Genomic DNA, 13,855 nt, shown 5'->3' on the forward strand with positions numbered 1-13,855 from the left:
ACGAAACTCTAAAAACAGAATTTTGATGCTACAAGATACATCAAAAGAATCGGATTTTCATGCTGATTTTAAACATATAAGTTTCATCAAATTTAGTCTTTGTCATCAAAAAGTTACGAGCCTGAGAAAATGTGCCTTATTTTGGAAAACAGGAGGAAACACCCCCTAAAAGTCATAGAATCTTAACGAAAATCACACCATCGCATTCAACGTATCAGAGAACCCTACAGCGAATATTTCAAGCTCCTATCTTCAAAAATGTGGAATTTCGTATTTTTTGCCAGAAGACAAATCACGGGTGCGTGTTTATTTGTTTTTTTTTTTTTTTTCCCAGGGGTCATCGTATCGACCAAGTGGTCCTAGAATATCGCAAGAGGGCTCATTCTAACGGAAATTAAAAGTTCTAGTTCCCTTTTTAAGTGACCAAAAATATTGGAGGGCACCTAGGCCCCCTCCCACGCTCTTTTTTTCCAAACGTCAACGGATCAAAATTTTGAGATAGCGATTTTGTTCCGCATAGTCGAAAACCATAATAACTATGTCTTTGGGGATGACTTACTCCCCCACAGTCCCTGGGGGAGGGGCTGCAAGTTACAAAGTTTGACCAGTGTTTAAATACAGTAATGGTTATTGGGAACTGTACAGACGTTTTCAGGGGGATTTTGTTGGTTTGGGAGTGGGGTTGAGGGGAGGGAACTATGTGGGAGGATCTTTTCTTGGAGGAATATATCATGGGGGAAGAGAAATTCAATGAAAAGGGCGCGGGATTTTCTAGCATTGCTGTAAAAGAAGCAATGAAAAAATAAACATGAAAAAGTTTTTTTCAATTGAAACTAAGGAGTAGCATTAAAACTTAAAACGAACAGAGATTATTATGCATATGAGGGGTTCTAAAAATGCTTTAGCATAAAGAGCGAGGTATTTAGGAGGAGATAAATACCTCGTTCTTTATGCTAAAGTATTTTTAGTAATTTCAACTATTTATTCTACGGCCTTTCTGATTCAGGGTTATTCTTATAGAATTGGGACAAAACTTAAAATTTAGTGTAAAGAGAAGAAACCCTCTCATATACATAATAAAAACATAAGAGAATAATTGTTTGTTACGTAAGTTAATTCTTAAGTTACGTATATTTTTTACGAATAAAAACATTCATTAAAAATTTAAAGTTCTAGTTGCCTTTTTAAGCAACCGAAAAATTGGAGGGCAACTAGGCCTCCTTCCCCACCCCTTATTTCCTAATATCGTCTGATCAAAACTAAGAAGCCAAAAAAAGAATTAATATGCAAATTTATTTTAATAATTTATGTGCGGAGAGCCAAAATCAAACATGCATTAATTCAAAAACGTTCAGAAATTAAATTTAAAAAAAATAGTTTTTTTTAACTGAAAGTAAGGAGCGACATTAAAACTTAAAACGAACAGAAATTACTCCGTATGTGAGATGGGTTGTCTCCTCCGCAATCCATCGCTCTTTACGCTAAAGTTTGACTCTTTGCCACAATTCTACGTTTTAAAACAATTAAAAACTTTAACGTAAAGTGCGAGGGATTGCGGAGGGGACAACCCATATCACATACGGAGTAATTTCTGTTCGTTTTAAGTTTTAATGTCGCTCCTTACTTTCAGTTAAAAAAACTAGTTTTTTTTTTAATTTAATCATGTATAAAACCCAATCTGGAAGAGTGGTTAAGTTCAATGATCAGAACGAAATTGATTTGTATGCTGCAAATGCAGAAAACTAAAGTGGTGGATTTTAATTTATTTTGTTATAACATTTTGAATTGTTTCTATAGGAATTTATTTTATGGTCTTACAATATTCCTCTATTATTCTTTACTGTTTTCACATAATTTTGACTGGTCCCATATTATACTTTGGGCCAATAGTTTGGATGATATGTCCCTTCCCGCTAATATTTCTTTATGTTTGTTTGTGATTCTATCACCTCCATGTAGCCTGATTTCTATTATATTCTTGTCATATCAATACTTGTAGTTCACATAATTTTAACTGGTTACACATTATAGTTTGTGCCAACAATTTGAATAACATGTGCCTTCCCACTGATTTTTCTTAGTTTGTGATACTATCACACCATATAGCTTGGTTTCTATAATATTTTTGTCATGTCAGCACACTTGCAGCTCACACAATTTTGACTGGTCCTACATTGTATTTTTGGCCATTACTATGAATAACTATGTCATCCCATTGATATTTCTTTATGTTTGTTTACGTAGTATCCTATCACATTCATGTAGGCTGATTTCTACCATGTTTTTGTCATGTCAGCACAATTGCAGCGCATATAATCTTGACTGGTTCCACATTATACTCTGGCCCAATACTTTGATGAATATGTGCCATCTCACCATTATCTCCTTATCTGTGATTGAGATCCTATCACGTTAATTAAAAAAAAAACAAGTTTTTTTTAACTGAAATTAAGGAGCAACATTAAAACTTAAAACGAAAGAAATTACTCCGTATATGAAAGGGGCTTTTCCTCCTCAACGCCTCGCTCTTTACGCTAAAGTTTGACTCTTTCTCTTAACTCTATTTTTAAAAAAGGTAAGAAACTTTAGCGTAAAGACAGGGGCGTTGAGGAGGAAAAGCCCCTTTCATATACGGAGTAATTTCTGTTCGTTTTAAGTTTTAATGTCGCTCCTTACTTTCATTTAAAAAAACTTGTTTTTTTTTAATTTAATTTCTGGACGTTTTCGAATTAATGTATGTTTTGATCTTGGCTCTCCGCACATAAATAATTAAAACGAAATTTGCATATTAATTAGTTGTAATTAATCGGAAGATTTTGAGAAAAAGGAGCGAGGGAGGAGGCCTAGTTGCCCTCCAATTTTTGGATTACTTAAAAAAGCAACTAGAATCTTTAATTTTTTACAAACGTTTTCATTGGTAAAAAATATACGTAACTTACGAATTAACTTACGTAACGAACTTCTATATTCGTATGTTTTTATTACGTTTATGAGGGGGCTCAACTGTCTTCGATACCTCGCTCTTTACGCTAAAGTTTGACTCTTTCTCTTAACTCTATTTTTAAAAAGGTAAGAAACTTTAGCGTAAAGAGCGGGGCGTTGAGGAGGAAAAGCCACTTTCATATACGGAATAATTTCTGTTCGTTTTAAGTTTTAATGTTGCTCCTTACTTTCATTTAAAAAAACTTGCTTTTTTTATTTAATTTCTGGACGTTTTTGAATTAATGTATGTTTTGATCTTAGCTCTCCGCACATAAATAATTAAAACGAAATTTGCATATTAATTAATTGCAATTAATCAGAAGATTTTGAGAAAAAGGAACGAGGGAGGAGGCCTAGTTGCCCTCCAATTTTCGGATTACTTAAAAAAGCACCTAGAATCTTTAATTTTTTACAAACGTTTTCATTGGTAAAAAATATACGTAACTTACGAATCAACTTACGTAACCAACTTCTATATTAGTATGTTTTTATTGCGTTTATGAGGGGGTTCAACCGTCTTCGACACCTCGCTCTTTACACTAAAGCTGAAATCTTGTCCCACTTCCTTAAGAATGACCCCTGAATCACAAAGGCCGTAGAATAAATAGTTGAAATTACTAAAAAATACTTTAGCGTAAAGAGTGAGGTATAACGAGGATGTAAACTCCTCATATGCGTAATAATTTTTGTTCGTTTTAAGTTTTAATGCTGCTCCTTACTTTCAGTAGAAAAAACTTTTCATATTTTTTTCCATGTTTTTTTTTCAAATAATGCTAGAAAATCCTGCGCCCCCTTCATTGAAATTCTCTTCCCCCATGAGAAGTTTCTCCATGGAAATATCCTTCCACGTAACCCCCCCAACTCTCCCCCTTAAACCAAAAAATACCCCTGAAAATGTCTGTACACTTCCCAGTAATCATTACTATATGTAAACACAGCTCAAAGTTTGTAACTTACAGCCCCTCCCAAGGGGACTGCAGGGGAGTAAGTCGTCCCTAAAGACATAGTTATTAGGTTTTTCGACTATGGTGAATAAAATAGCTATCTCAGAATTTTGATCTGGTGACTTTTGGGAAAAATGAGCGTGGGAGGGGGCCTAGGTGCCCTCCAATTTTTTTGGTCACTTAAAAAGGGAACTAGAACTTTTAATTTCCGTTAGAATGAGCCCTTTCGCGACATTCTAGGACCACTCAGTCGATACTATCACCCCTGGGAAAAAAAAACAAAAAAAACAAATAAACACGCATCCGTGATCTGTCTTCTGGCAAAAAATACAAAATTCCACATTTTTGTAGATAGGAGCTTGAAACTTCTACAATAGGGTTCTCTGATACGCTGAATCTGATGGAGTGATTTTCGTTAAGATTGTATGACTTTTAGGGGCTGTTTCCCCCTATTTTCTAAAATGAGGCAAATTTTTTCAGGCTCGTAAATTTTGATAGGTGAGACTAATCTAGATGAAACGTATATATTTAAAATCAGCATTAAAATGTGATTCTTTTGATGTAATTATTGGTAACAAAACCTTACTGCAGTTCGTTACCACGAACTGTTTGATTTAGCCTATTTTAACTTGAAAGAACTTCATGTAACTACTTCATGCAACTGAAAAAAGAAGAAGAAAGAACAAACAAATGACCGAGGATTGTCAATTAAATTGACATATGCTGACATTTCTTCGTCAAGATTTTGATTATTTTTCATTTATGAGAGTAAGAAACGTGAAAATATTTCAAGCGTATTTTGTTTTCAATAAAGCGCAAATTGTGTTCTGGTCTTGAGAAAGCTTAGGGGTTATTAGCCCTACTCATGTTGATTTTTTCTGGTTTTGAGTTTGAATCGGCTATCTATTATATTTTCTGTTCGTTTTGAGTTTCATTTATTTATTGATAGTGATTTGTGGTAGTTTTAAGCTTGGAAGATGACTTGACTTTTGTTTTGCTCATTCTTGGCTTAATGGAGCTCGTTACTTTTCTATGAAAAACTTGTGCTGTGGAAAAAGTTTTTTAAATTCTGTTCGTTTTTTATTGACATCGTCTTTTCATGGAAAAATAATATTGTATATCTTTTCAGTTTTCTTCTATAAGAGTCCATAGTATGTGTTGCTATTTGTGTCTTAGAGAAACTTTCTCAATAATTTTTAATCCTGACACAAACAGCATTTTTTTAAATTTAATTTTATAACTTCTGTTGACCTAAAAAATAAAACTTAATATCATTCCCAAAAGATTCTATCTATGCTGTTTGACAGCCTGGATACAGTTGCACTCATTTTATCTATTTAAATTGTAAGAATAGAAGTAGTAATAGTAGTATCCCCCAAAGTTTCCTTAATACATCCAGTCATTCTCGATATATTGCTGAGGTGTCTTATTGGCAACGATTTAACGCAATGTCTTTTGATTTATTTTTAGAGCAACATTTAATTTTATAGTATAATGGGCCAATTGCATAATTGTGGGGGTTGACATGCCTGATATCCTTAAAGACATTACTGCTGGACCGTTCTACTATGCTCAACAAACTGGCTGTCTCAAATTTTGACTGGATGTGGATGGGAAATAAATGGGCTTGAGAGAAGGGCTGCTTGCCCTCCAATCCCTGGTTACTCTTAAAAAGGGCGCCAGACATTCGCGCTGTAATTTGAGTGCAAGAAGGAGGACTTCCAACATGATATATCTAATAAAAACATTTAAAACAAGTAAAAACAAAGTGAAAATATTTTATTTTCAGCGAAGTGCAAATTGTGTTCTGGTCTTGAGAAGGCATGGGGCTGGTCAACCCTACTTATGTTAACTTTTGCTCGATTTGAGTTGGACTATTTAAATAAACAAAATATGTTTAAAATGTTTTAACTTTAATAAATTAAATATTATTAAAAATTTAAGGAATACATATCAGTATACGCATACTAGACTGACAATCCATAGCCTTTTTTCTTCAGTATAGTGCAAATTATGTTCCGGTCTTCAGAAGGTATGGGGACTGTCAAAAAGATAATTTCCAGCCCTTTCAACTACACTGAACAAAATGGCTATCTCAAAAATTTGATTAGATGTGTTTTGGGAATTGATGTGTGTGTGTGTGGGGGGGGGGGGGGGACTTGTTGCCCATCAATCACTTTTGACTAATAAAAAGGGCACGAGCCCTTTCAATTTCCAATCGAATGAACCTTTTTTGAAGTTTCTACGACAACGAATGGCCATCTTAAAATTTCTATCAGATGCTTTTCGGTAAAATACAAGGTGTTGTGGGGGTATCCACCCTCCGTTCACTCTGAATCTTAACAAAAGCATTATAACTTCTGATTACGAATCCAATGAGCCCCCCTCCGAAGTTTATACGATCACCTTTTCTACATATACCTTATATGCCCCCAGGGCATAACGTACAACTATGCAAAACTGCGAACAGCTGTGGGAGAGGGGGTTGCTATCCTCAAAGACATAATTTTCGGACCATTCAATTGTGTTAAACAAAATGGCTATCTCAAAATTTGTATTGGAAGTGTATGGAGAAATGGTGGGCGTGGGAGGGGGGTTAGTTGCCCTCCAACTACTTTCGACTATTAAAAAGGGCACTGACCCTTTCAATTTTCAATCAAAAGAGCTGTATCGAAGTTTCAACGACAAAATGGCTAAAAATTAAAAACAGACGCATTTCGGGAAAATACGAAGTGTGGGGGGTATCCACCCCCCGATCACTCTGAATCTTAAAATGAGCACTTGAACTTCTGGTTACAAATCCAATGTGTCCCCTCCAAAGGTTATACGATCACCCTTTCTATATATCTCTTATGTGCCCTAAGGCATAACTTACAACCCTTGCCCTTAGGGCTCTGGGGCGGTTGTCATCCTCAAAGACATAATTTCCAGACCTTTCAGTCAGGTTGAACAAAATGGCTATCTAAAAATTTGAATTGAATGGGTTTGGGGAAATGGTGGGCGTTGAAGGGGGTAGTTCAATTTTCAATTTTCAATAGATGAGGGGATTTTAAAGTTTCTAAGACAACAAATGATCATCTCAAAATTTTCATAAGATGTATTTTGGGAATATATGAGGGATGTGTGTGTGGGGGGGGGGAGTTATCCACCCTACAATCCTTCTGAATCTTAAAAATGGCACTAAAACTTTTGATTAAAAATCCAATGATTCCCTCCGAAGTTTATACCGCTTTTCTATATATTATACATCTTACATGCCCCCAGGGCATAACTTGAAACCCTTGCCCTGAGGACTGTGGGGGAGGGGGTGTCATCCTCAAAGACATGATTTTCTACCCTTTTAACTACGTCAAACAGAATGGTTATCTCATAATTTTGATTGGATGTATTTGAGGAAAAAGCAGGTGTGGGAGGGGGGATAGATGCCCTCCAATCACTTTCGACTATTAAAAAGAGACTAGCCCTTTCAATTTCCAATCGAATGAGTTCTTTTCTACGACAACAAATGGACATATCAGATCCATTCCGGGAAAATACAATGTGTGGAGGGAATCCCACCAGCAGGCCAGCTTGATTTTCGCGGGTATTTTTCTCCCAGGCACTTTTGAAACGATTCAAAAGAATTATCCCGAATATTTTTACTGCAATATCTATAAGACATATTCCTCAGTAATTTCTACATTTAGTCTTGTCTCCTTTCTTATAAAAGGGGAGTATAATTGAAGTTCTCCAGTCCTTTGGGAAGGAATTAGTTTTCCATGCGTCTTCAAGGATACCATGGATAAGTTCAGCTGTTACTTCGGAGCATTTCTTGTATAGTTCAGGAAGAAGCCCATCTTCACCAGGGGATTTATGATTCTTTAGTGTTTTTACTGTTTTGGGGATTTCGGCTCTTGTAGGAGCGCCCAATTCTACATCATAAGGTTTTTTCTCGACAGATGAGGGAAGATCGTCGGAGGAGGATGAATGAGAGGGAGTTAGTAATGATTAGGAATGTTGTTTCCATCTAATCATCCGATCATTCTGGGAGGATATGATTTTTCTTTGGTTGTCTTTTTTCCTGTAGTTTCTTTGGGAATCTTAAAAAGCTTCCAGAAGTCATGAGCTCGAGCTACTTTTTCCGGTAAGGTGGCGGCTTCTTCCCACATCTGTTGACGATAAAGTCGTGACGAGCGTTTTATTTGCTTACGAAGGTCTTTGATTGCTTCTATGGGTCGATCAGATTCCTCCTTTGCTCAACTAAGGAATGAGTTGTAGAAAAGAACTCATTCGATTGGAAATTAAAAGGAATAGTGCTCTTTTTAATAGTCGAAAGTGATTGGAGGGCATCAACCCCCCTCCCACATCCACCACTTCCTCAAACACATCCAATCAAAATAATCGAAAATATACACATCCAGTCAAAAATATGCAAAGGATGTAAGATAGACAGACCAAAGATTTAGAAGAGATTTTTTTTTTCTTATCGTCTTGTGGACAGAAGAAAGCAAACGTTCAGAAGACGGAAAGACAGACATCCATGTTAGCGGGCAATACGAAACATACGATTGAATCAATAAAGAAAAAGAGGTTTAAGAATGAGACCGGGAAATGAGCGCTTAAGCTTCCGAAGAAGACCGAGATTTCTTTCCACCTTCAACTTAATCATATCATTAGGATTTTTTAAATGATTAAATAAAAAAACTAGTTTTTTTAACTGAAAGTAAGGAGCGAAATTAAAACTTAAAACGAACAGAAATTACTCCGTATATGAAATGGGTTGTCCCCTCCGCAATCCCTCGCTCTTTACGCTAAAGCTTTTAATTGTTTTAAAAAGTAGAATTGTGGCAAAGAGTCAAACTTTAGCGTAAAGAGCGAGGGATTGCGGAGGGGACAACCCATTTCATATACGGAGTAATTTCTGTTCGTTTTATGTTTTAATGTCGCTCCTTGCTTTCAGTTAAAAAAAACTAGTTTTTTTTATTTAATTTCTGAACGTTTCTGAATTAATACATGTTTGATTTTGGCTCTCCGCACATAAATTATTGAAATGAAATTTGTATATTAATTTTTTTTTGGCTAAATAGTTTTCTCTAAGTTTTGATCAGACGATTTTGAGAAATAAGGGGTGGGGAAGGGGGCCTAGCGGCCCTCCAATTTTTTGGTTACTTAAAAAGGCTACTAGAACTTTTAATTTTTAACGAACGTTTTTATTAGTAAAAAATATGCGTAACTTAAGTATTAACTTACGTAACAAACTTTTATATTCTTATATTTTTATTATGTGTACGAGGGGGTTTGTACCCTCGTTAATACCTCGCTCTTTACACTAAATCGTAAGTTTTGTCCCAATTCTTTAAGAATGACCCCTGAATCAAAAAGACCGTAGAATAAATAGTTGAAATTACTAATAATAAATTAGCATAAAGAGCGAGGTATTTATCTCCTCCTAAATACCTCGTTCTTTATGCTAAAGTATTTTTAGAACCCCTCATATGCGTATTAATCTCTGTTCGTTTTAAATTTCAATGCTATTCCTTACTTTCAATTGAAAAACGTTTTCATGTTTATTTTTTCATTGTTTTTTTTTTATAGTAATGCTAGAAAATCCTGCGCCCTTTTCATTGAATTTGTCTTCCCCCATGACATATTCCTCCAAGGAAAGATCCTCCCCACACAGCCCCCTCCCATCAACCCCACCCCCCAAACCAAAAAAAAAATCCCCCTGAAAACATATGTACACTTCCCAATAACCATTACTGTATGTAAACACTGGTCAAAGTTTGTAACTTGCAGCCCCTCCCCCAGGGATTGTGGGGGAGTAAGTCATTCCCAAAGACATAGTTATTATTGTTTTCGACTAATAGGAACAAAATGGCTATCTCAAACTTTAATCCGTTGACTTTTGGAAAAAAATGAGCGTGGGAGGGGGCCTAGGTGCCCTCCAATTTTTTGATCACTTAAAAAGGGCACTAGAACTTTTCATTTCCGTAAGAATGAGCCCTCTTGCGACACTCTAGGACCACTTGGTCGATACGATGACCCCTGGGAAAAAAAAACAAAAAAACTAATAAACACGCAACCGTGATTTGTCTTCTGGCAAAAAATACGAAATTCCACATTTTTTTAGATAGGATCTTGAAATTTTTGCTATAGGGTTCTCTGATACGCCGAATGCAACGGTGTGATTCTGTGACTTTTATGGGATGTTTCCCCTATTTTCCAAAATAAGGCAAATTTTCTCAGGCTCGTAACTTTTGATGACAAATACTAAATTAATGGAAACTTATATATTTAGAATCAGCGTGAAAATTTGATTCTTTTGATGTATCTTTTAGCATCAAAATTCTGTTTTTTAGAGTTTCTACCAAAATTCCCGCCAAACGTAAAAAACCACAATCAGGTCTAGAGATGGATCCTCGAAAGGTCCAGGACCTCGTACTTGGACCGCAAAAATTATCAGAAAACATAGTTGTGACACCTATTCAACGCAGTTATGACATTTCACGATGACACAAAATTAGGAACCGCATCTCCCCACGGAGGTTAAATTGGGCCCATTTGGAGCACTTATCTAAAACAGGTATATTATATATATATATATATATATATATATATATATATATATATATAGATATATATATATATATATATATATATATATATATATTTATTTATGTGTTTTGTATTTACTTGTAAGTCATACCTTGAATAGTTAATATCCTCTGGCAATCGAAGTTGTTCATACTTCATCACTTCTTGAATCTCAGCCATTTCAGCTAAAGCAAATTCACGATACATAGCTTCTATCTGTATCCTAGTAGCCAACCTTGTGTCTTCAGCAACGCTATCAAAAGTATTGGGGCAAATTGAAAGCAAATCTTTAACTGAAATAAGCTCCGCTTCTTTCTGAAATCGGCAGCGTAATAGATGGAAAGCACTAGAAATATTCGAAATATTATTACTGACGAAACTGAATAAATAAGCATTAATTCGGGGGCTCGTCAAGCATAAACCATGGGTCATTTGTCCCTTTTCTTTCTTTTTTTTGATTCGAAGTAAAACAAACGAATAAAAACAGAATCTCGATTCTACATGTAACGTATCATTTTTCGGCAATACAACTGTTCAGAAAAAAAGTTATTAAGAAAGCTGCAGCATGTAAAGACTGAAAAGGTCACATTAAGTTTAGTTCTTACAGCACACTAATATTGCTACAAGTACCAAAAACTGCTTCTCCAAACCACAAGAAGCCCCTCCGAAGGGGAATAAACCGAGCAAAGCGATATTAAAAAAAAGATAATGGATGTTGAAAAATTAGTAACGGGCATTAGACCATATCATGTGTTGTATGATATACGCTGCAAAGAATACAAGCACCTGGGAATATAACAAAATTACAATTACACAACAATTGTAAGCTATTTGTTGAAAATCCCCTGTGCCCTCTATTTATATATGTTGTAGGCTTACTTCTGGCCAGTGGAATGCCCATTATATAATACAGATCGTTCAACTAAAGCTAAAATAATTAAAGAGAAAAAAATCGCCTTCAGTGCGAATTGCCAAGCGATTTTAGTTTCGCCCCGCGAATTTTTTTTTTCATAAACAATTTTTCGTCGCGCTCTGTTAGAACTTGGCTTTAGATAGGCATAAATAAAAAGAATGAGGACACCCGCTAAATCTCTATTATAAACGGGTTTTGTTTAAGCTAATTTCCAAAATTAGCACTAGTTGAATCTCGGCAGTAGTGAAGTCTCATTGTGAGTGGGCCTTGAACAAACATGCAAAAATCTCTCCCCTCCCCTATCGTTTCTACATTTCAGTTCTTGACGCCAACTAGATATCTATTGTAAAAGGATTTTGTTTCAACTGATTCCCAAAATTAGTGTTAGCTCAATCTCGGTATTAGTAGAATCACATTCTGAATGGGCTTTAAAAAAAATGCAAGAATCTCTACACTCCACTGTCATTATTAAATTTTGGATCTTCCAGAGCTTCTTGGAGCAGTTCTACAAAGTGAAACTCACAGGTCAATGGCTTGGGTTTTCATGGAGAAAAATGACCTCTCGTATTGGTTGGTTACATTTAGATGGTTGTAAGCATGTTAAAACTCACTCAAAAATAAGAAGATCAGGCAACTATAAATATGAAAAAGACTAGGACTCAAGAATGGATGGAAGTGTCTGGCCAAATGACAGCCGGTGCCTTGGGTTTCGCGTTTCCTTTCGTTTTGACCCCTCAATGGCCTTTATTAGCTCCTGATAAGATAAGACAGAGATGTGCGTATTTTTTATGTATGCAAAACAACGAACTAAAAAAAAAGCCAAAAACAAATGTAAAAAAACTCAACGATACCAAGTTTCAAACAATAAAAAGAATTTTCAAAGTAAAATCCTCCTCCTCCTCTTCCTCCTGAGCCTTTTCTGGCGCAGAGGGCGTCGATTCGACGTTCCAGTTCTGTGTTTTTTTATAGGGACAAGTTGCAAGGTTGTCGCCCAACCTTGCTGCAGCGGGGATCGAACCCTGGTGCTCCGTATTGCCAAGCAGAGCATCAATCCACTGTGGTTTCTACAATAGGTTTCAAAGTAAAATAATAAATAGTAACAAGGGAGTAAATCAATACGCTATTCAAGCGTGAAGAGGAAAATAGAAACATCTTCTGTTTTCGTCAATATTTTAAAGATTATAAATTCAAAAATGAAAGAGGACAAAAGGTAAATTATATAAAAAAATGAAATAAAGATAAGAATTGTAAAATTTGTCAAGCACATAAGGATTGTGCTAATTTATAAAAAATTCACAGACTTCTAAAACTAAAGTAAATGAAAACCCACCCTTACATACTTGGACAGAGTCCCTAGTAGAAAAAGAACTACAAGGGTATAAGAGGAGTCGAAAATCTGTTAATAAACGGTATAGAAGTAGATAATGTAGATAAATAGACTTGTGCGTAAAGAACATTATGACCTACTAAGCTTTAATAACAGATGAAGTTTGGAATAGCGTGAAATGAATAAAAGGAATGGTCTGCTCTAGGGATATATTGAGTCACTGCTATTTTTTTTAAAGTGGGTGGGTATATGGGTTCTGGGTTCTTCAAACTATTTTGATGAGTATTTTCAAAAATAGTTGATTCCTATTGAGCAAACGTCTATCTTTACTCAGATTCTCCTTGTGGTCAGTATTTTGGTTGGAATTAACAGCAAAATTACTAGCGATTGACATAAGTAGAAGAAAGTGGATTATAAAGGCCCTGGTGAGTAGTTGTCATAGTGGCATCAGTAATACTGGTTAATTTATCTGGACCAATATGCAGCATAGAGAGGATATTCCTCAGTAAAGATTCTAACGTCAACATAATACTAACAATAATTTTTTCCTCGCTTAAAAATAAAAATAAAAACCAGTGGGAAAGTCAAAAACAGAAAGGAAAAGAGGCGATTAGTAATAAAAAAACGAAGAGGCAAAACTACAAAAAAAAAATGATGGGAAAATAGAACGACTATGAACCAAGAAAATAAAACTATAAAAAGTACGGAGAGGTTATATGATAGCTTCTTAAACGATATAATATCAGCAGCTCCATACTTTGCAATAATTTTCCTATTGTGATAACTTAGAGCTAAAAATTTAAAATAACGGAAGTAAGTCCAAAGGACCAATAGTTATTACCTAACAGGAGAGGTTGGATTCTCGGACTAAACAGAACAGTGTGGACACAAAAAAATTTAATTCAGCTATAGCACTGCGACTTTAGTTTCCAAGATTTTCAGCCATTTTTGGCTAAAGATTATTTTTAATATCCTGCAAAATTCAAGTTCAGAACGGAGAAAACTAAAGAAAAAATATTAATCTAAAGCAACTTAAACTAGATCTACGTTGTATGGCCAACGTGAGGCATTGCGGCAACGTTTGTTCGGCTTCGTCGAGCAAAGTGTTGCGAGAGC

General features: G+C 35.4%; 1 protein-coding gene across 2 annotated transcripts in view; it reads right to left on the reverse strand.

Moving 5' to 3' along the window:
- The window catches only part of LOC136041564 (protein MTO1 homolog, mitochondrial-like), a 159,306-nt gene that overhangs the window by 17,566 nt on the left and 127,885 nt on the right, over positions 1-13,855 (reverse strand). For both annotated transcript variants that reach the window (XM_065726250.1, XM_065726251.1), the window contains one exon: positions 10,612-10,845. In XM_065726250.1, coding sequence (XP_065582322.1) covers positions 10,612-10,845 — 234 coding nt within the window. The remainder of the gene's footprint in view (positions 1-10,611; positions 10,846-13,855) is intronic.

The sequence above is a fragment of the Artemia franciscana genome, unplaced genomic scaffold (genome assembly GCF_032884065.1).
Source record: "Artemia franciscana unplaced genomic scaffold, ASM3288406v1 PGA_scaffold_29, whole genome shotgun sequence".
NCBI classification, from domain to species: Eukaryota; Metazoa; Arthropoda; class Branchiopoda; order Anostraca; family Artemiidae; genus Artemia; species Artemia franciscana.